The sequence below is a fragment of the Diachasmimorpha longicaudata genome, chromosome 5 (genome assembly GCF_034640455.1).
Source record: "Diachasmimorpha longicaudata isolate KC_UGA_2023 chromosome 5, iyDiaLong2, whole genome shotgun sequence".
NCBI classification, from domain to species: domain Eukaryota; kingdom Metazoa; phylum Arthropoda; class Insecta; order Hymenoptera; family Braconidae; genus Diachasmimorpha; species Diachasmimorpha longicaudata.
Window position 1 is genome coordinate 6,179,863 of NC_087229.1, and position 24,611 is coordinate 6,204,473.

At 37.6% G+C, this 24,611-nt stretch overlaps 1 protein-coding gene across 14 annotated transcripts in view; it reads left to right on the forward strand.

The window, feature by feature from the left end:
- The window catches only part of LOC135162389 (uncharacterized), a 139,421-nt gene that overhangs the window by 42,047 nt on the left and 72,763 nt on the right, over positions 1-24,611 (forward strand). For 3 of the 14 annotated variants that reach the window (XM_064120785.1, XM_064120787.1, XM_064120799.1), the window contains exon 1: positions 10,525-11,294. The exons of 5 other annotated variants lie outside the window; for them this stretch is intronic. In XM_064120785.1, coding sequence (XP_063976855.1) covers positions 11,154-11,294 — 141 coding nt within the window. In that variant the 5' untranslated portion in view covers positions 10,525-11,153. Of the gene's footprint in view, positions 1-10,523; positions 11,295-24,611 lie in introns of those variants that run through there. 6 more of the 14 variants (XM_064120794.1, XM_064120797.1, XM_064120793.1 and 3 more) reach the window with 6 other exon arrangements.

Below are 24,611 nucleotides of genomic sequence, written 5' to 3' on the forward strand. Positions count from 1 at the left end.
TACGGTCCTACCCACCTTTCACCCCTCCCCCCCTCCCGCCAACCCCATCCTTCCTTCTCTCCTTGCGATTCTGCTTGCGGAACGTGGAAGAAACTTGAAACTCTTGATGATAAGGTAGCGAGAAACTATTGTTGATTCATTGGTTTTGAAAATATTTCTTGAGGTTTTGTTTTCAAAGTCGGTGAGGAAGTGCTTACGTTTGTGCTGTGGTTATAAAAATATTATTGGTAGGGTAATTTTCGGTGAAAATTTAGAGGATTTTAGAGGAATTTAGGGGATTTTTTATACTGGAATTGATTGGAAATGGGGTTGGATTGAAAATATGGAAATATGGAAATATAAATCATAGGGACGCGGGGGGAAATTCGGACCGGCTATGGTGAGGGAGGATTAGAAAGTGATCCAACTGTAGGCTGGTATCATCTGATGAGGTCGATCCTAATCAGAAATCGATCACATTTCGATCCAGAAAATTTGATAAAAAATAATGGCATTTGGACTGAGGAGATCCTGATAAAAATCTGATGGAGAGGAGATGATCTCAGTTTGAGGTCAGACAGCCTGAAACGATTGTGATCGAAGTCATATTCTGGGAGTACTATGATCTATATCTGATTATGCTTAACTGGACTGACTGCATTTTTCGAGGGATATAATTTTGGAATTTTCATGGGAACGAGTAGTGTGAGATGGTGGTATAGTTTCTGCTTAATTAAATTAATTTATCATCGTTGCTGTTTAATTTGGTGTTCATGAAAATTATATTTTTCACGCCTCGGCCGAAAAAAGTGATTCTGACGAACGCGGCTTTACACTCCGATCCGAAGGCGACGTGGGTCAGTTTTTATAATTATTTTTCTAGTCAATTAACCCAATAATTTTCCTTTTCGTGCGGATAAAATTTATCTAACCGGTAGAATGAATTTTAATCATCACATATTTATTGTTAGTGAATTTCGGAATAGGGAATAATTGATTTGATGGTACATTCATGCATGAAATTCCCCAGTTGGTTTATAATTCTTGCAATGAGATTATCGAAAGCTCCGAGTGACGTACAGCCTAGAATTTTTAGTTCCTGTGTTTTAGTATGTAAAGATTAGATTAGACTAATGCACACCGCAGAGCCGCTCCCCAATATCCACATGTGCTCCACCCAATTCCTCATCTCATACATCATTCCTGTTGAATATCGTATACACATAAATATACCGTGATAATCTCGCCTGCTCGACAATGTGCGTGTGCCGAGTTTCCATACGTTGATTTTAGTACCATTACCCGGGGATATCCTTGTGACATGAATGTTTGTGATTTAATACGACAGATCGGTGGGGATAAGGATTTTTATTCCAATTATTCGTGATGGGATTATTTCTTAAATGTAAACAAAAATTGATGTTTAACACAGTCACAATTTAACCGATTTTTTCAACTAATACCATCATTAACTGTATTGTTTATTGAAAATAAATTCGACTTAATGGTCTTCATGAAATTATCACACTAACTAGGTTAGGCAAAGTAGATGCGCTTATGGAAATCCGTTTGCAAATTTTATTATTAGAATTTGAATGGTTTACTAATTAATTCTCCGATCCTAGTCCGTCGATCTCTGCCATCCGACAATTGGTCACTTCCCCGGGGAGACGCCATTCGTATTATTTCGACCAAACCAACGAGTTTCCGTCGACGTTGCATGTCGAAGATTTTTATTTAGCATCCGCTGATACAACGGAGTAGTTATTATTAACATTTAGTTTCAAAACATTGAATTGTTAGAAGATAACGGATGGATAGTCCGCGGGGTCTTGGAGATCGTGGCAGGTTCATCCGCCGAGCGGAATACGATTTCGTAAAATATCCCTTTACACACTGAGAGAAAAATATAATTTTGCCAATGATATGTGTTTGGACAAACACATGTCCGAAATTTCCATTAAAAAATCGATTTAAATTCTTGTCAGATGAATATTTAGTTGGCAAAGTTATATTTTTCGCTCAGTGCTCAGAGTCAATGGTAATTTGCCATCGAATGATTACCGGTTAATTTGGAATCCTCGAAAGTTGCTCTTTCAATTGTGAATGCGAGTGTAGTCGAGCGATCTCAAGCCTAAAATTATCAATTTTTTTCCCTCCTCAAAGTATCTAAATAGGAATGGCGTGTTATGGGTCAAGAATCCATTTACGTGGCGCAGTGTAAGAGGGACTACCGCATCGCCTTCGGTGCTAACTGCCAAAGCAAAGCGATTCGTTGCACGTTCACACTGTGTTGAGGCTCAAACCCGTGATGGAATTTTGATCGTAATCCCCGAGTCACGCGACTTGGCTTGGGCCTTGTCGAACAACTCGGCTTTTCTAACGTGATTTGCACACGTGACGGTAATTTCAGTGTATTCATAATTTTTACCCCTTTTTTCCAGACTTTTGTAGTGCCTCTCTCGGTCTTTATGGTCTAAAACTGTTCTTTAGGTCGTAACGTACGTGATTGAATGGAGTGAATGAAATTGGGGGGTTTGGGTTCACCGATTGTTAGGGGATTCGACAGAAAATTCAAATGTATTTGGCTTCTGTGTAGATGTTCAATTTTAGGAATTCCTTGCAGCTTTTTCAATTATTCCTCTCTACATTGGTGAAACTATCTGGAAAATTTGATGACAATTCCATTTTATGGGCTGGATATTTCGCACCAAAATAAACAATTGGAATGTCTCAAAAAGTTTTAATTGAGTTATCTATATTTTTTCATTATTGGAAGCAAAGTTTATAAAATATATAGTGTCGAGTGCATATTCTTTCGTATCAAAATCAAATTTTACGAGACGAATACGCGCCCTATTTGAATTTCCCGCCTAGAACACATTGACCAATGAAGAAAAAGTCTTACGCAGGAAGTTAGCAAATGTCTTATGTAGTTAGCTCTATAAATGTGTCGTCTATTATTATTTATCTTATCTTTATTCTTAGAATTCTAGAGACTCGAATCAAACAGCTAAGGAATTAAATGATTTTTTTTCAACGAAAAAATAGGAATTTTATGCTGAATTTGTTGGTTAAAAATTTATTTTTATTCTCATGGAATTGCAAGTGTAATTTTCTTTCTTCTTCTTCACTCTTGAATGATGCACAACTCGTTTCAATTCGTTGAAAGAAATTTATTTCCAATCTCGCGTAAAATCTTTGTTTAACTGATGACGAATGTTCCCCACACATACGTAAATCCAACGTCTCTCGTTGCATCTCGGCCACATCAGAGTGTCTAATATTGTACTAGGCCAGGCAGTCAGTCGTGTAGTGGCTGGGATGAATCGATACACTTGCCAAAGAGTCAAATACTGAAAAACCAGTGGGAACAATTTTTTTTTATCTCATCCAATTTTTCCGCTTTCAACGAATGAAATTTCTACGATCAATTTTATGGGAGGGCGAGGCATAGGGGGAAATAAAAGGCAGAAGTGAGTGTGTAAGTTTTGGTTGGTGTGGGGGAGGTTATATCCACATGTGAATTTCGGCGTTCGTGACTCTCCGTTGAGGATACAAAATACCAAAGTTTGATGGAATTTTTTTTTTGGAGCTTGTGCGGTGGGGGTGAGGGTGTGGAAAGGACATCGCTCATCGGAATGGCATTTTTACTGGACATGAAATTCCACGCTACTGGTGAGTTTGGATATATCTCGGTTACGAAACTCAACGAAAATATTGGATAAAGTGTTTGGGGAGAGTTGTAAAATACGAGGATTTTTTTTCAGTCATAGAAAACAGGGAGTACTATTGCGTTATTTTTCAAACAAATTTTCAACTGACAAAAACAAAATTGGTGTGAATTGACACCATTTGGGGTGCAAAAGAGTCCACACTGATTTCGGTGTGGGGTTGTTCACTCATTTACGAGCACGAGGCTGATTACAGCGAAAGAAACTCATTTATTAATTAATATCATTTCAAATGTTTAAACTTTGATTTTCCTGAAGAACTATTATTATTGTGATACCGCTATTTCCTAGCGATTCCTATGGAACCCCCATGTGGAACAGGCAAATCAGGAATTTCATACAGTGACACCCCAACAGGTCGCACCCACTTCAACCCACCGCTACCAGTGCACCCCAATTCGGGATCAACAATAAGGAGAATAGCCAACGGATCCTCAGTTTTACTGTACGATCTGTTCGCCAGAAGTCGTGAAAAACTATCATTGCCAAGATTGTTTGAACAAAAGCCGTCCGAATGTTCACTATCACAGGGTCCACACCGCCCTCTCGTTTATTTCACCCCCGGGGGGTAAAGTGAAAGGTGTGATTAGTTCACTCCAGGCGTTCTTGAGTATTTGTACGATGAACATTTTCATTCGCTGGTACCCAAGTACACAACGACTTTGTACACAAATACACCAGCTATCTCCTTCTCTCACCCACAAGTTATACTCACCCCATGTCACACTTGCAACCCCGGCAATGTTGTCTAGCGCCAACGGGGCTTTTATATGCATCGCAACAGAGTGCGTTCTCTCACGGCTCCCTGGTCCACGCGAATGTGCCATTTGTAATTTTACCCCCGAGTCACCTGTCCCCCATTCTGTCTCTCTCTTTCTCTCACTTCCAGCCCCTTACTACTGGATAATGTTTACGAGCGGGTAGTGAAAATCCGGTGAGAAATTATGGGCTTAGTTTTATGTTAACGTAGGACTATGGATTAATGCTTTCTGGGAGCAATTTTGGTGGTGAAAAAATAGAGGAATTTTCATTCATAGGGGGTGGAAAATGGAGATGATTGATTAACGTTTTAGAATTGGCTTTGAGCGGATGGATTAATGAGAATTGAGTAGGTAAACAACTCAATGAGAGTTTCGGGGATGAAACTGGAATGGGAGAATGGAATTACGAGTTTGGTCATTTGGGGATGCTGCGGTAATCAGTGGATTCTGCGGAAAATTACAGATAATATTCTGAAGAGGACACGTCTTCGAAGGTCTTCCCGTACATTTATTTGAATATGTTTATTATTTATTCAAGTAGATCAGAGAAAAATTCAACTGAATTTCATGGGATATTCTGTAAAAATTACGTACGTTCCATAATTTTCGAGCGAGAATATAGATCCGATGAAAATTGCGGAAGGTACAGTAAAAGTAATTACGTAATTTTTACGAAACCCTCGGCCCTTTTTAGTGGACTCTTCGTAATTTTTATTGGACCTCTGTTCTCACTCTTGAATTACGGAACTTTCACGTCATTTTTATTGAACTATTTTTCTCTGTGTAATCTCACAGTTTCACTGCCAAATGGTAGTCTTGTCAAAGGGTTGTCTGTACTTGGGTAGGTTTTTCCCACGAGGTGAGGTTTCCCCGTACTTCGGAGAATGCGGGACAGGGGGGTTGGGAAATCGGATGAGGACACATTGTGAAGAGCTGAAAGGGTAGAAGAGAATAAAACAAAGTGTAAACGAAATGTTGACAGAAAAATTGTAAATGGAAAGTTATTTTATAAACCAATGACTGTGGAATTAATTCAACAACTTTGAGTCATTATAGTCCTCAGTCTAAAATTATAACCCATAATTTTTTTTACATTAAAAAAAAATCATTGGGGTAGTTAATACCCCTACCTCCTCCTTAGAGCATATTTTTGTTTATTGGAAATATCTAAAATGTCCTGCTCAGTTTATTATCCACACCATGATAATCCAATTGTCCTTCACAAGTCAAAATAATTATCTTAATTATAATGAATTTTCGTAGATGCGAAAAAAAACGTAGCTCTAAAACGATAGTTTCAGCAATTTTTTATACTAAAAAGGATTATTCAAATAATTATTTAAAAACGTTGGGAATGAGAGGCGCTCGGTGAAAGTGAAAAGAATGGGTGAATGTTATTCTTGAGGTGAAAAAAATATAGACGAGTTTATTTTAGTAATCGTTGGGCGGCCTCGGCAGCTCCACTTGACTCCTCGTGCGAAGTTCAACGCTAATTTCGTTTGGTGGCGGTGGTTGTTGGAGCCGTGTCGATGAGTTGCGCTCTAACTCATTTTCCATCATACTCGGTTTGGAGACACGACGGAAGAGTCAGTGAGTTGTCCTGGGTTACGTGTGACTGAGGAAGACACTATTTTCGGACGATTAACTTCCAGCACTTGGGATTCCAACGCTCCAACAACTCGGTGGACAATTTTATTGCCCCCCATTGATCAATTTACGATTTATTCTGTGCACGTAAGTTCACGTTGAACATTTCACCAATTTTTGTCGATCGGAAATTAAGAGGAATGTGGTGGGAAAATTTTTTTTTTAATTATTATTTCCGTATCGAGGTCATTTTTTTCACATTCGTAGGATAATTAATTATTTAAAGGATTGTTTTGTAGAGTTGGAACTTTTCCAAACTATTTTATTCAAATAATCCTCCGTGACGGACTTTCGATGTATCGATAGTCCCGATGTTTGTCGTTTTTGTAATAGGATTCTGGTAAAAATAGATTCGTAAAAAAAAATTCGGAAAATAATGTTCAATTTTCCACCGCGTGGTAATTGATCTTCTATCGGGTAGAATAGGTATCACCTTAATGAATACTTTCAGGGGAAAATATCAAGTCCATCATTAAAAAAAGTGGGCAAATATCCTCCTCATAATTTGCATTTGAGCACGATTACTCCAATTAACCTCTTCATTTCCAATTTTATCAATTTACGTAATGAAAATAATCTATTCAACGTTCCGGTGCTTTTCACCATTATTTTCACATCTACTTGAGAAATTACCTTGAAAATTGTTTCCATTACTATCGCTGTTAACTAATGACCCGGGAATTGCTCAAGAACTTTTAACAAACCCCTATACCCTTCCTAAAGCTTGAAAAATGTCTCTTTTAATTTTTAAAATACACGAAATTTATGTTTTTCTTGGATGGGATAAAGTACGGATATAAAGACTCTCGGGAGTAAAGTAAGAAAACCACGAAAAATTGATACGACGAGATGCTCATGCCGCATTCGTTCAGATCTTCAGGGTAAATAGAGGCGAGTTGTGAAGAGGGGGAGGGGTATATGTACTGAGATTCCATGTTTTAGGAGTTGTATACAATATATCCTGGGGCATCGACAGCATAAAGCCCCGGCATGAGCCCATATATATCAATATATATGCATATACAACTGTTAAAAAGACTTGGGTATGAAAACATGGGAAACAGATAAACAAAATAACTTGGGTGACTGATATTAAATTCGTGGGAAAAGGAAAAGAATGGAATATTTGTATGGATACAAATTTCCAATTTCTATGTATTTCAATGCGGTTTTTTATGTCCTCTATAAATATTTCAGAGCATGATTTACATTTTTGAAATATTGTACTGGTTATTCAGTAATGGGAATTGATGATTATGATTCTTCAAGAGCAGAGGCTCTAATTAAGTATTTATGTTGTTATATCAAGCGATAACTAACACTATTAATTCAAAACTAGCAGTTGGTCTCGACACACTGTTGACATATGTGAAAGATTGTTTACCTCAGTTGTGTGTGATATCTTTAATTAATTGATGCTTCAATGTTTAGAATTCTTTGGAATTTTTAAAAGAATGTGGTAAAACGAGATAAGTCACTTTTGATTATTGATCGATTTTGGTGAATATCTCCCAGTCTAGGGGAGGTGGCAAAATTTTCATCAGAACCTTTTTTATGATCGTGATTAGTTCAGTTCACAATCGCTAAAAAATATAATCCATTTATAGATTTTTGAAACCTGTTCATAGAACAAGTTACTAGGGCGTATATATCAATTTGTTAAATATATCTATGAGGCCTAAGAGCTTAAATCGGATCTCCTCATTTCTAAATCCTCACTAATCATCAACTTCCCTATCATCTGAACATGGAAGCACACTACAAAATTCTAAATTTTCTGGATAAAGTGTCTACTTTATACTTAAACTACTTTATACTTAAAATATGCTTGGTTGAAATATTTTTTTCTTCCCGAATTAGTTATTGAGTAAAAATGTTCGAACTTCCATTATCTTACCGGACAAGAAATTTTAGGTAAAAATTAGACCCCCAGGAGGCGAAACGAGAGGTGAATATTATTTTTATCACAAAAATTAGCCTTTCAAGTCTAATTTCTCCAACAAAAGTTGACCTAAAAAGTGGCTGATTGTCATTTCATCCCACGTTTAGCCCTCTAGAGGTCTAATTTTCATCCAAAATGTATTTCCCTTTAGACCAGAGAATTAATTCAATTACTCCAAATTAATGAACCAATTCAATTTCTGCGGATTTCAGTCTATGTAAGTGATCAGCAAATGTGGGCTAAAATAACATTCAGTTTTTCGTTCTAAATCGACGCATTATCTTCGTCAAACCTGAAATCGTCATTGCTTCATTCTGACTTCCCCATATTTTTACATCCCTCTCATGCATAATCTTTTTCAAAATTGATTGTTCCCATGATCCCTCAAAAAATATTTGTACAAATCGTTTCAATGGACCTCTCAAATATTCATTTGTATCGCACCCCGATCGGCTCCAAACGCGACGTCATCCCTCTATACTTGATACAATCAATTTATAAAGTCCAACATTGGCGCAAGGTTGGCAAAGATTTCCATTATTCACACTCACAGTTATCGGCGAAAAAATTACGGAAATAATTCCTCTGCACACGACTACGTGATTTCTTCTTCTATTTTCCTCTCTCCAGACAATGAAATTACCTTCCAGAGATGGCTTCTGACCTTTTCCTCCCAAACCACTCACCCCCGATATAATCATCCCCTACAAACACCACCAATTGCTCACCACAACTGATTTCAAATAATTGCCAACTTTCCACTCGAATGAAGTATCATCTTCCCCTCGCCTGCTTTATCACCCCTCCCCCTACACTAAAAATTCAATTTCAATTTCGAAACAATCTTCACAGGCTGCAAACATAGCAGTTGGAAACCCTCGTCTACCTTCATCCCATTGAATTCCCATGCCTGAAACAAGAAAAACGAAATTTCTTCAATTTTATGTCGTATTTGTAATCCGCTTCTCGTGCAGATCAAGACCTAGATGTTGAACTCGAGCGTTGCGTTATCCGTTGAATCCTCGACTTTTCCAGTGATCTTCCCTCCTCTCTTCTACTCGCACCCCTCAAGCATTCCCAGCCCACCACCTCGTCCGCTTACGTCTAATAAATTATTCGAATAGCTCTCAAGCTCACAGTAGAAATGGAATAACTTAGACTTTCCGGATGCCTGCCTCCTTGTACCACCCCCTCCCCCTCTCCCTCCCACTTCTGTCAAGAGTGCGGTAAGTGGCAACTTTTCGTGAATTGCGCGTGTGTGTCAACAAACATCTTCACTGATAGAAAAAAAAAGTGAAATTCCATGAACAGTTTAGTTATTATTAGAATAGCAGCGTGGAATTTTATTGGAAGAGAGAGTATGTAATTTTGGATTCGGATCCAAATGTAAATCGATAGAATTGTAATATTCGGTGACTTAAATAGAGCGCACTCGGAGGAAAATATCGGAGAATTTTTGTGCTGCCTTATAATCTCGGGGTAAACTTCAAGCCTGAGAAAAATTACTATGCCAAAAAAAAATTTAAGATATTGATAGGATTTTTTGTGTAAGCAACAGCGCAGTAATTTTTCACCGACTTTTCTCTCGGTGTGGAGTCTTACGCTGGGAGAAAAAATATAATTTTCCCAATCACTTTTGTGTTGGACTAATAAATATTGGAAATTTCCATTGAAAAATCCACTTTAAATTCTTGTCAGAAGAATATTTCATTGGCACAATTATATTTTTCTCGCAGTGTATTACGTCCCTTAATTTGTTGGGTGTCAGAGACTGCCACCCAACAAATTAAGGATTAGTTTAGGATCAGATTTTTAACAAAACACCCCCTAAAGTCACCCCCAAAACCGGAAATTCCTCGCCTCTCGCGAAACTCAACTCCTCACTTTCCGCAACCCCTGAAAAATTCATAACTATCTTAATCTTGATCTCCATTTCCTGAAAAATCATCCCCGGCAAGCTGGATGGAGGGAAGACAAATCCTGAAGTGGTCAGCCACTGAATACATATTCCTTCTCTCCTTCAATTTATTTATTTTTCTTCACTCTACTCAATGCTGTACGCTTAGAGGAAATTCAATGCATGATACCTCGAGGGGATATTCACCACCGTTGGCTCCCTCCAACGTGGGGTGAGTCAGCTATATAAAATCCACTGGCTAACACCCAAGTTACTTCGGAGTTACTCCTGGGGAACTTGGAGATGCATTTTAGTGGGTAAATACCTCTCTGATGTGAAATACTCAGGTACTTGGACTATTTATTTGGAAGAAATGACGGCGATTGCCGTGTTTATGTATTTTGTACGTGTGTTAAGAATAATCCAACAATTTTGATGGATTTTTACCTCTGAAGCCTTGTGCTCGTTCAAATTTAATGTTTCCCTATTAAAACGACCCGTTGTGATCCAAAAAGTTTAAAAACATCTGCGTATATGCAGATCAACATTTGTTTATGTAAATAAATTTTTCCTCTATTCTTCGTGATTATTTAAATTATTAATGAAATTTTGGTTCAGTAGCAAAACGGTTAAGATCTGAGAGGGATGAAACGAATTTCTAGCGATCTTTCTTAGGGAATCAATTGAAGGGTGTAAAAATAAAATGAGAAGAATTTTCCTGTCTCTCTTATGCTCCGAAATATTTATAAACAAATTTTGTTGTGTGGTGGATTTAAATACTAAAATGAAAAAAACGAAAATTGAATAGAAAATAAAATTAACGACCGTATTCACAGATCTATAAACTTTTCTCTATCGTCAATAGAAAAAAAAATAAAATTTTTCGACTTTCATGCCTCCCCATTTCCCTATATTTTTTCTCGTGCGAAAAAATCATTTTTTTTCACAAAGTTCCCTTAATCTATCAATTACTCAATTAGATTTCACCACTGATGCTTAATCCACAAAAAAAAAATATCGAAAAAACCCACCAAAATCACCAGACCTCAATGTCCCCTCCCCCTCCCATCTCTGCAACCCTATCATCCATTTTCTGAGATATATATTTTTTTAAAGGCGATAAGCCAGTGGGCGTTTATGAGTATCGGGTAACAGACAAGTGGAATGGGTGTTACTGAATCGCACATGATAGAATGCAACCAGAGCTACGGTCAAAGCCAAATAGTTCACAGTGTTTCAGTTTACTAGTTTTTTTATTGTGCGACAACAAGTGGGCATTGGAAATATTTTTATTCATCCGTTTGCGAGGATATTTTTTTTTTTTACTCTCTGTGGTAACGAATTTTTCGTAGTATTTTCAGTAGCTGCATTGAAAGACCTGCAAACAATTTGTGTTCCTATTGAAGAGTTCAAAACAACTATTTGTATTAAATACCCGCTATTGATTTATTTGAGGATATAATAGTGACGCAGCTGTAGTAAAATATGTACATTGCACGTGCGTAATATATTACTTGGAGTACGAGAAACATAAATAGCAAGTACTATTTTATTTTTCATTCCGAAGGAATGAAATACGAAATATCTATTTCATTTTAGCTCCCTCGTAAAACAGCATTTCGTGACTTTGCTTTACGCACGCAAAAAAGGGTAGTGATAATTTATCCCTTAAGAGGTGGATTTTATCTCTTCTCAGGTTGTTTTAGCCCCTTTCGGGGAAACATCATCGAAGTGGTAAAATAGCCCTTGCGAGGAGGCGAGTTAACGTAGCCGAACGTAATTAATCTGTATCTGACTATAAACTCATTTTGTTTTAGTTAAAAATCCGAATTATATTTCTAATATAGAATAACATATACATACTTTCATATGCCCAAAAAACTGAAAAAACGTTACGTTTTCAAGTGGTAATTTATCTCCTCTAGATGAGGCCTGAATCACTCTATTGACTCGACAAGGATTTTCTCATATATTTGGTAATAGTTTTGACAGATTAGGAAATTCCGCGTGACAGTACTTCACTCTGGAAAAGATATGCAATTTTTATTGAACATTTCTGCCCCTACGAACTCTCACAACAAAATTACCAAATGATTCGTTAATTTCTACTGTCATTTTTCTGAAGCGAACTAATTACCGTGCACTGCAAGCTCGTAATTTCAACAAATTTGATGGATTTAGTTGAACAAAGTATCGAACAGTGTTGATCACTAAATGATCTCGTCACATTCGATAGTATCGGTAAAATACTGAAATAGTAAGGTAGTGGGACTAGCGGTTGGCTAGGTGCACTCGTAAGTCCTAATCCGTTAATGGCTCTTGGCCACATTTCGAATCAGCAGAATCATCCGGACAGCCCAAGGGGATAAGCCCACCCCTTTTCCTCGTTCTACCACCACCGGCCACTATTTTCCAAACACTCCCAACAAAACTTTTCAAGTGCTTTCACACTGATGAGGCGCATCCTCAACGACAGATTACTGTTTTCAATTAGAGGTAGACGGGATAATTAACTGGACTTAATTGAATTATATTCTTTTTCCGTCGTCGTGCAAGACATCAAGGCAGAATTATGGGGTGACATTTTTTTCCCAGTTCAGTGAATTATTTTGCCGGATTTAATGGGATGCGTTTACCGGAAGATTGTCCGTGACACACACCGGATATTAATTAAAATCGCCACGTAAAATCGGGTAATAATAATTATCATTGGTAATATATACATATATATAATATGTATTCGATTATAACCATATGATATGGTATTATGGAGCCTGAAAATCAAAGAAAAACCCTTGATTACGGATCCAGATGGTTACATAGTGCATACTCTCGCGAAAAAATTCATCAGAAGCAATTAATTAATTTAGTAGCAACAATATATTGAATATTCCATTACGAAATTTCATTTTCTCTCGTGCTCACAGTGCGTTTGATTATAACTCTCGGTCTTTCCAAGTATGTGAATCATCATTTTTCAAATAAATCCCCCGAAAGCCCCTGTATACAGGGTGTCGAGCAGGTAGGGGCGAACTCTAAACAGGCATGTTTTGGGGGTGATTCTGAGCAGAAAAGTCCTTTTCTACTTTTCGATCGGACTCACCCCTGCAGAGATATGGGGGTGAAAAGAACGGCCAATGGGGCGCGAGCATTGCGCGGCTCTCCGTCCGTGTGCCGCGGGTAAGCAGTGTGCGTGCTTCCCCTTCTCCTCGGGCGGACGTTCCATTCCGCTAGTGAGTAAGAGAGAGACAGGGGGAAAGATATTTCATGACAATCCTTTCAGGGGGGGGGGGGGGCGCTAGGATGATTAAAAACCGATTATTATTTACCTTAGTATTATTTATTAAAAGACAACATTCTGAAAACCGCGGGCATCCCCCTTGGCGTTCCAAAGCTAATTATTTAAATGTTAATTATCTCATTATGCAATAGCCTTACAGTGTTTTGTCAAGAGATCTTTTTTATTGTAAATTTAATTTACAACAAGAAAGGTCTCTTGACAAAATGCTGTAAAAGAGCCTATTATCGAGATAATTAATGATAAACAATCGCGGGGAAATTTCAGAGGGGATAGCTCGCGATTTTCGCGGAATCTGGAGCAATAACCGCGTTATCTTGATTATCACGTAAACAAATGGATTTACGGCCTTTTGTCACAAGACATTTTTTGCAGAGAATAAAATTATCTACAATAAATGTCTCGTGGTGGAATCCCGTAAATCCATTTGTTTATTGAATAATTGGATTTGAATTTTAAACAATAATCCGCGATTAATTATCAAATTAAGACATCTACGCGATTTTTCGATAAGATCATTAATGTTTAAAATTGCATTTCTGGCAAAAAAGCCGTCTTGACAAAATGTTGTAAACCCATTTGTTTACAAGATAATTGGCAAAACGGGTTTTTTGTTGGAAAAATTCGGAAAATCGTGGGCATCCCCCTTGGCGTTCCAAAGCTAATTATGTTTATCATTAATTATCTCGATAATAGGCTCTTTTACAGCATTTTGTCAAGAGACCTTTCTTGTTGTAAATTAAATTTACAATAAAAAAGATCTCTTGACAAAACACTGTAAGGCTATTGCATAATGAGATAATTAACATTTAAATAATTAGCTTTGGAACGCCAAGGGGGATGCCCGCGGTTTTCAGAATGTTGTCTTTTAATAAATAATACTAAGGTAAATAATAATCGGTTTTTAATCATCCTAGCGCCCCCCCCCCCCCTGAAAGGATTGTCATGAAATATCTTTCCCCCTGTCTCTCTCTTACTCACTAGCGGAATGGAACGTCCGCCCGAGGAGAAGGGGAAGCACGCACACTGCTTACCCGCGGCACACGGACGGAGAGCCGCGCAATGCTCGCGCCCCATTGGCCGTTCTTTTCACCCCCATATCTCTGCAGGGGTGAGTCCGATCGAAAAGTAGAAAAGGACTTTTCTGCTCAGAATCACCCCCAAAACATGCCTGTTTAGAGTTCGCCCCTACCTGCTCGACACCCTGTATATCAAAATTAAGCGGCAGTACCATTTTTCTCAATTATTTGAAATGCCAGTTTTATATATTTCGCCAGTATCTTAACTAATGATAGTTCCATCGTTAAATGGGATTGAAAATTTATTTTCAAAAAATTGTTAAAAACGCTTTATGTAATAGTTTGTGTGAAACTGTTGAGATATCTTCGATCTACGGTTGATATTTCGGTTCGAATAACAATAAATTTTGATTTCATCTCCACGAGGTAAATCCCCGTGAAACTATACACGCCATTTTCCACCTTCTCATGGCTTATATACAAGTCATTGGGTGATATATAACGTATTTAGTTTCATTCCGTTGGCGTTTTCTCTATCAATGTTAGCCCTGTGCGATTGGACTATTCTTTAGCCTCGGTTTTCTCCTATTTTTTCGACTTTAGTTACCCCGCGGGAATCTTCCATTCGCCCCAGTAAAGGGAAACGAATCGATTCGTGAATTACTAAGGACAGGCGGAGTCTCAACGAATTGGATGGGGTTGATGCTTAACTTATTGAGAATATATCATTAATATTGAATGATTTTCTTATTTAACTTTGTGGAGTGAATTTTATATTAATGAATGCTTTTTGAAGGATTATGTTATATTACATCATTTCCATATTACGGACAAAATTAGAATAAAAATTACTCGCTCGTTTTGTAAAAAGTATCATTAGCCAACGTGACCTCATTGTTATTCTAAAACTTGATAAAAATTAATTATTGGAATTTAATCTATGATGATTAATTTTTTTTCTGAGTTAGGGAAATTTTATTCTGAGTTACAGTAAATGTCACACTTCCAGTCCAGTTATTTTTAGGCAGATAACAAAAGTTCTGGAGCGTTTGGTAAATTTCATCCGACTGGTGCCGTAATTTTTGCTCTGCCGGCACAATAATTTTTTTTTATTATCAGAATAAAATTTTCCTAGTCTAAAATAAATGGCTCTAATCTAGAATAACTTTCAATCGCGATATGTTAATTTTTAGCGGGTATCAGAGTAGAAGTGGGTTAGCTGAGAAAATAAGCAAATCAATATGAGTAAAATCTTTTTCTCTAAATAAATTTTTAATACACGCAAAATTCTCACAGCAATTGATCACAACTAACGGCCCTTTATTTCCGTTTCCGATTTTTCTTTCCTATCGATTTGTCCTTTATTTTTCCTCCTGTGAAAAAACTATAAAATAATTTCTCAACCTCTCCCACATAAACCAAATTCATTCAAAACGATGAATTAAATTTTGGATTATTTTGGATTAAAGAAATAACAAAGCTCCATGATTCACTTCACATTTATGGAATGATAGAGTATTTTTTAACCAACATTTCTCTCCCCGCATATGAACAAATTAATTTTTGTATTATGTAAAAGGTATTCTATCGCTAAGAAAAAGTCACACTATTACAAATTGTTCAAAGTGCTAAAACAAATGCCCTTTAATTACCATTGAAAGCAAAAATACCTGAACCCCTAAAATATCAAGATAATATTTCCATACCCATTAATCACACTCTCCATAATATCTTCTCCCCCTTCATCAACGAAATTAATTTGTTTTCCCTCTCGAGGACATAGGACCACCCGTTGGCAATTCATACAAATAATTTTCCTTTCTTGTTCCATCCAAAACCGGGTTGCACAACCGAGTCGTATGCCCCAAACGGATAATTGCTTCTCTCTTTTCGTTCTCTAATTAAAGGGCCTCGGTCGGTGTATAGTACTTCAGTGAGTAGCTGTGCTGGGGTGGGGGACGATGGGTGGATAAGGGTGGTGGTTAGGGGAGTGGGGAGGGTGGGGGTGGTATGGGTTTGAGTATTTCTAGGTAAAAGGAACTGCACCCGAATGCATAATGCATTTCGTGTGGCACGAGCTGGCATCCACCATTGCCCTACCCCTCTTTCTCTCTGTCTCTCTATTTTCTGGAGAAGTCTCATCAGCAACCGCCACCAACACCATCGGCCTCTTCCGCCTCTCTGTTACTCTCAACTGGTGAACAGGGGGATATACTCAATGTCTCAACGACAATCGCCGACTCGCTCTCACCCACTTTGGAGATGCATAGACATTCTCTTACAAATTCACGCCGTTGTTCCCAGGTGTCCAGGTTCCTCTGGTGAATAAAAAATGATGCTCTCGGGATGATTCGCAGGTTAGGTTGATAGTTCAGGATTTTTTTTAGAACTGACGGCAGAAAAAAATTGCCATTTCCTGAAAGTCTTCGTTTTTCAGTGAGGTGAGACCGAAGACGCGCTGTAATTATAAAAATCATGATTGACAATTTCAACATTGAATTAGTAACGAAGTGGTAAAGGGATGGGGGACTTCCAGCAATGCATTAGGTTTTTCCGAATATCTCGAAATCTAGGGGAGATAGAAAAAAATTTATCATAATCTTTTTTGTGAAGGGAATTCAGTACTAGAATAAATGTTATTACAAAAATCTTGATATCTGGCTTGGATTAGGAGTTATTTCCCAAAAATTAGATTCAGAGATGAGCCAACTTATCTCGTTTTACCAATTCGCTACTGAAATGCCGTCTGATTTTATATGAATCATTTTGGACAGATGTGAACCAATGAGATATCGATAGAATCGATGTTTGTCTTTTTTATAATAGAATTGTATGAGGCACTTGCACTACCCGGAGAAAAATATTCAATTAACATGACGTGAACTGATACAACGATTTAGTTGTACCGCACGTGGTAAAAATAGGAAAATTCATCACTTTTACCCTTCGCTTTTCCATTTTTTGATCTTTAAGACCCAAAACATTTAGCCAACTCTTTTACCTTTTTCATGATATCGGGCAGGAGAAGCGCGGGAAGGGGCAGGAGGAGGAGGGGCAATATTAATATCAATATATCCGTGCGATAAAAATTTTCTCAAACAAAAAGTGAAACCTCTCCGTAGTCTCCCCTGACATTTTCCTTACGACGCGACCTCTCCCCAGCTCTGCGGATTCAATCTCCTAATAGAAATTTATTGAAACTCACCTCTCGAAGTCACGAGAAACCAGCTCTAGGGGGAAAAAAAAGCTTTTTGATATTCCACTTCAGACTGAATGGTAACAATGAGACGTCTGAAAAAAAAAAAGACAAAAGTGAGTAAAGTTGGAATAAAACGGAGGGAATGAATAAAGAAGTTATCGAGCATCAATATGAAGATGGAGACGGTCTCATTCAGGTCTAGTATGAGAGCCTCACCTCACCCTCACTTCCTCTCCAGGTGTGTATTACGCCTTTCTACGTAATCCTGGCGCCACTCTCGTCTTTGATTCCGGTCACGTAGCGCTCGAGAGTGCCGGATACCCCGCGCGTTGCACTGAAAAAAAAAAATGGCGCGGGAAAGGGGTGAAGGGAGAGGGGGTGGCATAAAAAGTGGAAATAAAAGAGAAGGAGGAGACAGAAAATCTTTTTAGGGGAATGCTAGTTCCATATACGAAGTGGTGGGCTGAATGGGGCGGGGTGAGACGACGATGGGTCGGTGGGTGGGGGTGGGTAGGGGTAAGGGGGAAGGCCTTGACGTGTTTTACGCCTGAGAAATTCAAAACTTTTCGTGTTCTCTTCAACGGATGACACTTGCAATGACGAATGTGCCACTTCACTCCACTTGGTAATGTTTCTACACGGCTCTGATGCCTTTCTTTTTTAATGCGCCTCGAGTCATACGTGATGACATGGGACAGAGTGGTTAGGGAGGGGGATGATAGCTGGAATAGCTCGGGTTGTAGAGCGGAAAATTTTTAGATGAATTTTTAGGAATTTTTTGGAGTGTATGAATTATTAGAGGAAATGAGGATTAATATTACGGGTTTTTTTTTGTTGATATTTATTTTGGAGGAAAAACTATGGTGAGGGGTGCTCATGAAAAATGGATTGTACTAGATAAATGGGGTACTTTCAAGTGGAAAATACAGTATGGCAAGCCATTTTGCTCTGTTAGTTTTTCAGAAAAATCAGAAAAATAAATTCGGAAGAAGTTATTTGCTTGAATTCGTAGTTTCAGTGTTCTCAGGGTAAAACGACTTGTGCTTTTTTGTTGATGCAGTAAAATTTCCAGAATAGTGGATATTGAATGGGGTTGCTATAAACTTCCGGCAGCATTTGAAAGGAGACCGAATGCGCGCTGTAATTATAAAAATTATGATTGAATATTTTAACATGAAATGCGTTCTGAATACAAATTAGCCGCCTGGAACGATTGAACCAATGAGGAATAAGTGTGACAGACTTTTCAGATATCGATAGTATCGATGTTTGTCCTTTTTACAGTACGACCCTTCACTCCAACTGAATCCATAAAAATCCAACTGAATTTTTATAGCACAATGCTTGATAATTGAGGTACATTTCCGTTGCGCACAGTGGTGCGAAATTAGTCCCCGAATTACATGAATTTCAAGTTCAAATGTAGTTTACGCTCCCAAAAAAAATTTTTATATCCACGTTCTGTAAAATTATACCCCCAATGCCACTAATACTATCCAAATGGTTCCAATCCACGTGTGTTCATTAAAACTCGGACAAAAGTGCCAATTTTTTCTTCCACATCTCTTCAAATTAACAATCGAATTCCAAAATATGGGTAAAAACAATTTCTGTGAACATCAGCTCAATAACTTTCTCTTATTTGATATATTGGTGACTTGAAAATACGTAGGTGGCTATCAAAGATCAGTGATAACGCACTATAATATTATAAATAATTGGGGGTATGTAATTTAGGAATTTTCGGTAACATGTGACATTTTCGTATAATTTTTATCGCACCTTTTTTCTGACTCGGGAATTACGGTACTTCGTGCGTAAAACCAGTAATCCATGAGATTACAACTCCCCCTTTGTCACATTTATAACATAATATACTATTTTTTTGTTGAGGCAATGACGTCCAGGGAAATTGAGGGAATTGTCGAGCGAAAAATTTCTGGATGATTCTTCAGACATCCGAGGATGCACCTCTCCAACTTTTTACCTCATCTTTTTCTCCAGTTTCTTTTGGCAAATGCATTATGCATTAGCGTACACACGCGAACCCCCATCCACCCCCTGGCCATTCGCTTCTTCTCAGCAAATCGCTTCGGGGTGTGCGCCTTTTACGGCCCTGTTATCTGGTCGTTATATTTTAACCCGTAGAGTCTCTGACAGTGGGGTATCCTTTCCACCACACCCCCTATTCATCTCTCTCACTCCTGTATTCATCCTCGTGATATGCCCCTGCCTCTCACCGGGTGAGTGTTTACGATCCCCCCGACGTCATCCGACTAAGCTGCTTTGAATTTTCTTTACCCTTGTGGTGAAGGGTAGTCTCTCTATCTCGCGGCTTTTGACCTCTTTTAATTTTTTTTTAAGAGGAACAGTGTTGAGGTTTGACTAGGGGGAGGGGAGCCGGGGTTATTGTTGTATTGTTTTGGGAGTGAGCCGCTGTCTGATAAAAAATGTTGGGGGATATGCGGAGAGAAATTTTTTATTTTTTAAGTCATACAAAAACTGTAATTTTGGAGAAATCACGTATTGGTGATGGGGTAATTTTGACTAATTCAAATTGGTAAATAAGTGAAATGCGCGGAAGATCATTTTGGGTAAAAATTAAAGCTCCAGAGGGTGAAAGGCGTGGGGGATGGTTCGTGTTATTTAATAAATTATAATTATAGTCTAATTTTCCCGAGAAAACTTCATCTAAAAGATGGACGAATGGCATTTTGTCCTACGTTTCACCCTCTGGAGAAAAATAAAATTAGATGTCTAAACAAAATGTCGAACAGAAGGCTAATTTCTATCATCAATTTCTGTTGGTGGATGTAAGCAATGTTTAAGGGATCTTTTATATAATCTTGGCAAGATGGATCCTGCACCGTCTGCACTAGAGTGCACCCCATACTTCAGTCTCATAGAATTGAATTCAAGGTCTTTGATAATTCATTTATAAAATTGTTTCTATTGTTGAGCCGATTATGAAGCGTTTCATCCGGATTAATCACAATACATTTCTCTCCATATTCGCTGAATTAACTCCCATTCATCGCGAATAGAAAAATAAAATGAGGAAAAAAAATGAAGCAGTTGAAAACATTCGCAATCAATCCCTCAATCGAAAATCACGTCACCGAATTGCACCGTCTGATCAGTGGACAGCCTAAACCACTGGGTCACGTGTACGTATGGAATGGGAACACGCACACTGGTATCACGATAGTTGTACGAATCCCCACCGACATAACACGATAGACAAGTGCAGTTTCCCCATTCGCCTCGTCTACCTTGTACACCAACACCTGCTGATGATAATTTTCTCCCTTAAAAAAAAACCCAACACGAAACTTCTTAAAGATGGTGGAGAGGGTGGAAAAAGGTGAAATAAAAATTTGCATTTTCCATTCCTTAAACCAATAAATTCTACTTTTTCCTCTCTTTCTCACTTCTTTCTCCTCGTTTTGCCCTCTTTAAGTTCAGTTTTTTTTTCTTACTCCTTTCGTACTCTCGGGGTTGTCCCATAAGGGGATTTAGGGAGGAATGATTTAATACTGGAATATTTGCAGAGTGAATAAATTCGTAAGACACGAGAGGAGAGACTTCGAAGCTTATTTTTATTTGAGTTTTTTTTTCATCCATTTCTTTTTTTGAAGGAACGCATAATCAGCGAAATAAATCGGCAATTGTAGGACAGATAGGTTTATTCGTCCAGAATTTTGATTATTTTTTTTTCTCTTACACAGAACTAAATATTCAGTAAAAATTACGTAGAAGTTATGAAATGTGGGAGTAAGGATAAAGATCCGATGAAAATTACAGAGGGCCAAGTCATTTTTAACTTTTAATGTCATTTTCATGTAATTTTTAATGTTGTTTTTATTGTAATTTTTAATTCTTCCTCTTATGAAACAAGCTCAGACTATTGAGGTAAAATTTTCGGAATTGCCAGTAAAATATCTGGAAGTTTTTGAAAAGTTTTGACAGAATTTGAGGGACAAATGCAGGTTTGACTCGAGAAAATTTCTATTATAATCAAGAAACTCGTACCGAATCAATGACATTCTGCTGTTCACACGACAGTTAAGGAAACTATGTAGAATGTTGCATTCCTGTCATTTTACACAAAACACAATGACATAAACAGCAACCGAAGTTTCGATTTACACGTACATGTGATATAAAATGAATGGTATTAATTAAATGGGTTCACTAGACATGATTTTCCGTTCTCCCGTTCATTCTAGACATTTTTCATTATTCACCCATCTACTTAATCAGCTAATTAATTGATTGATCGATCGATGGAATTAAAAGCCACGTTGTCGGCAGATGGATTCATTCATGGGAATTATTTAATAATTATTTAGTCCCTTCTCGCAATGGGAAAAGTTTCATTTCAATGTCCATTTTACCTGTTTCCGAAGAGAATAGATTAATCAATTCATCCAATTAATCCATTAACTCATTACCACTATTGTTATAGTCGAAAATCATCCGAATTATTCAAGTGGATGTTCGTATTAGTAGTGCCATTCATTGACGAAGATTCACAAATATTTGAATCAGTGCACCTCGGTGAAGATCGATTTCATTGATAAATTAAGATGTGTAAAAAAAGATATTTGTCTCTTTTCAGTTTTTATATCACGGTATGACTTTTCAGTTATTTGTTTAGTCATTCATAATTTAATAGAGGAGAATACATGATGCGTACATGTGTTCTCTGATCCTCCGATAATACGTATTGTTATTCGATTTTAACGAGGAATTTTTTGTTCGGTGATGCAGTGGCATTTTTGACAGTGAATATATCTGAATTGTATAATTTTATTGTATTCAGCTGCTACGACTGTAATAACTGCAAAAATTAATTGGTATTTGCCTCAGGGCTGGGGGCTGATATTTATCATTGATTAGCGTTATCGGGAAATACAATTCTACGAAATAGTACGTTATGTTACAAGTGGAAAAAAGAAGAAATGTTGGTACCAGTGCGGGGGAAAAAATCCGCGGAAAATGACTGTATTTATGGGTAAAATGCATTTATTTTAGAAAATGTCACGAAAATGTTGCGTAATTTTTCCTCAACGTTCCGTAATTTTTATCTGAATCATCAGTAAAAAATTACTACACTGTCACATAAAATCCCCCGGGCGATTTCGTAATCGATAAGTGAACTACGATAATCGAAATTTTCACTGAATATTTTTCTCGTGTGTTGGGCACAGTAAATTTCCAGTGTAATTTTTCCGGGATTTTTTTCCTCTGTGTGGACTAATATTCTCTCTCGCGAATTACGACAATTCCACGTCATTTTACATTTCTCTCTCCGTGCGAGATCGGACAAGTAGATCAAGCCCGAACTGATCAGACGGCGATACAGTTCTGATCGGGACTCGCACCCGGGGCTCATACCAAGGACGGCTTGCCCTGTTGCCGTCTTTTGACGAAAGTACAACCTTGTTTTGCATTTCAGAATTGAAAAACTAGGAAAATAGTGTTAAACAAAAAAAAATTGGGTAAAAACTCCTGTCTCTCACCGTTTCGCTTCCAAAAAATGTCATCTTATTTTACTTCTATCCTCGGATGCGGCGACACGAAACGAAAAATAGAGTAAAGGAAGAGGTTTACGTTACTGGGTAGACTTGCGCGTGTTGTGTAGCTGTGGATGCCGGCGCCAAACCCTCGCCCCCAACTGGCGCCCATTTCCCAGTGTAGTCGATGCAACCGTTGAGGGAATGCACAACCCCGCGCTCGCCAGTCTCGTCCGAAGATTCGTGAGACCGTGTGTCCAGCTGTGTTATCCACCCTCTGGAGTATCACCCAGTGTCCCGTGCTGTTTCGTGTGTTACACTGTACGTGTTATTTCATTTCATCCCCCTTAATCCCAGTATTCCCACGTTGCGTTGAACATTCATGTTTTTTTATTAAACATTTCAGTCGAATGATTCATTAAAAATACTTGAATAATTATTTGTACATTTTCAATCCGCTTAATCGGCTCCACTGACTCATTTACGGCGCAAATTCTAATGAATTGTTTATTGAATTGTTTTTTAATGGTTTGGGGTGAAGGGGTGAGGGGGTCCTTTACACTTGTCCTTTTTTGTGGGTGAATCAGACTTTTTTTATGCGAGAGGATTATTAAGCAAAGTTCAGCGCTTTTGAACAACTTCTCCCAACTAATGAACGATCCTAAACATGCGAGATATAATAAAAAAACTTGGTTTATAAAAATTTTTACATTCTCTCATTTTTTTAATTTTATCAGGGTTGGAGTGGTATATGCGCACTCACAGCAAACAAATTTTGACTTGAAATATTATTTTTCGTGGAGATATTAGCCAATTTTGTGAACAAGAAAAATTTGCCTGAGGGAGTTTATGGAGAACCCACGAAAAGTTGGAATTATTTAAACACATGGGGAAATTGTTCTTGTGTTTTATGTAGCATAATTATTTTTGCTAATGAATTGGGGACATACATTGGAATGGTTATTGCACATATCGTCTCCCTCCATAATTAATTAGTTATCTCATTTCATTGAATTGAATGAGATTTTTTTCGAGCATTTTTGTCAAATTTCTTATTGAATTGAATTGAGATTCTCTTCAATTGAATCTCTTCAATTTTTATGTCCTGTCTATTCTATTATTTAGTAACAATCAATGTATGTTGATTGGGTTTTATTCCAGGTTGCGATAATCCAGTAATATTTTTACCAGTGGAATAAATCTTGCTCCACCGGCCCAGTAATTTTTTATTTAATTAGGATGAAATTTCTCTAATCTAGAGTAACATTTTCCCCTTATATATTAATTCTTGGTAATTGCTGGGATAGGACTGAGATAACGACGAGTCATGGTACATATCTGTTGAACGATACAGTGATTTTCAATGAAACTTGCCCTTCGCGCATAAATTAATCTGATGTTTATTTGTTGCAATGACACAATTTACCATTAGAAATTTCCTGAACTTTCAGTGACAATTTTTTATATTCGATAAATTTATCGCTGTGGAGATAGTCGGGAAGTAAGGAAAATGAATTTTCCATGGGTGTCTGCTTTCGTCAATCCAACGTGAAATTAATCCATTAACTTTATTGATTTTTGATTCCCTTGATGAATTGAAAGTCTCGACGGTGTGA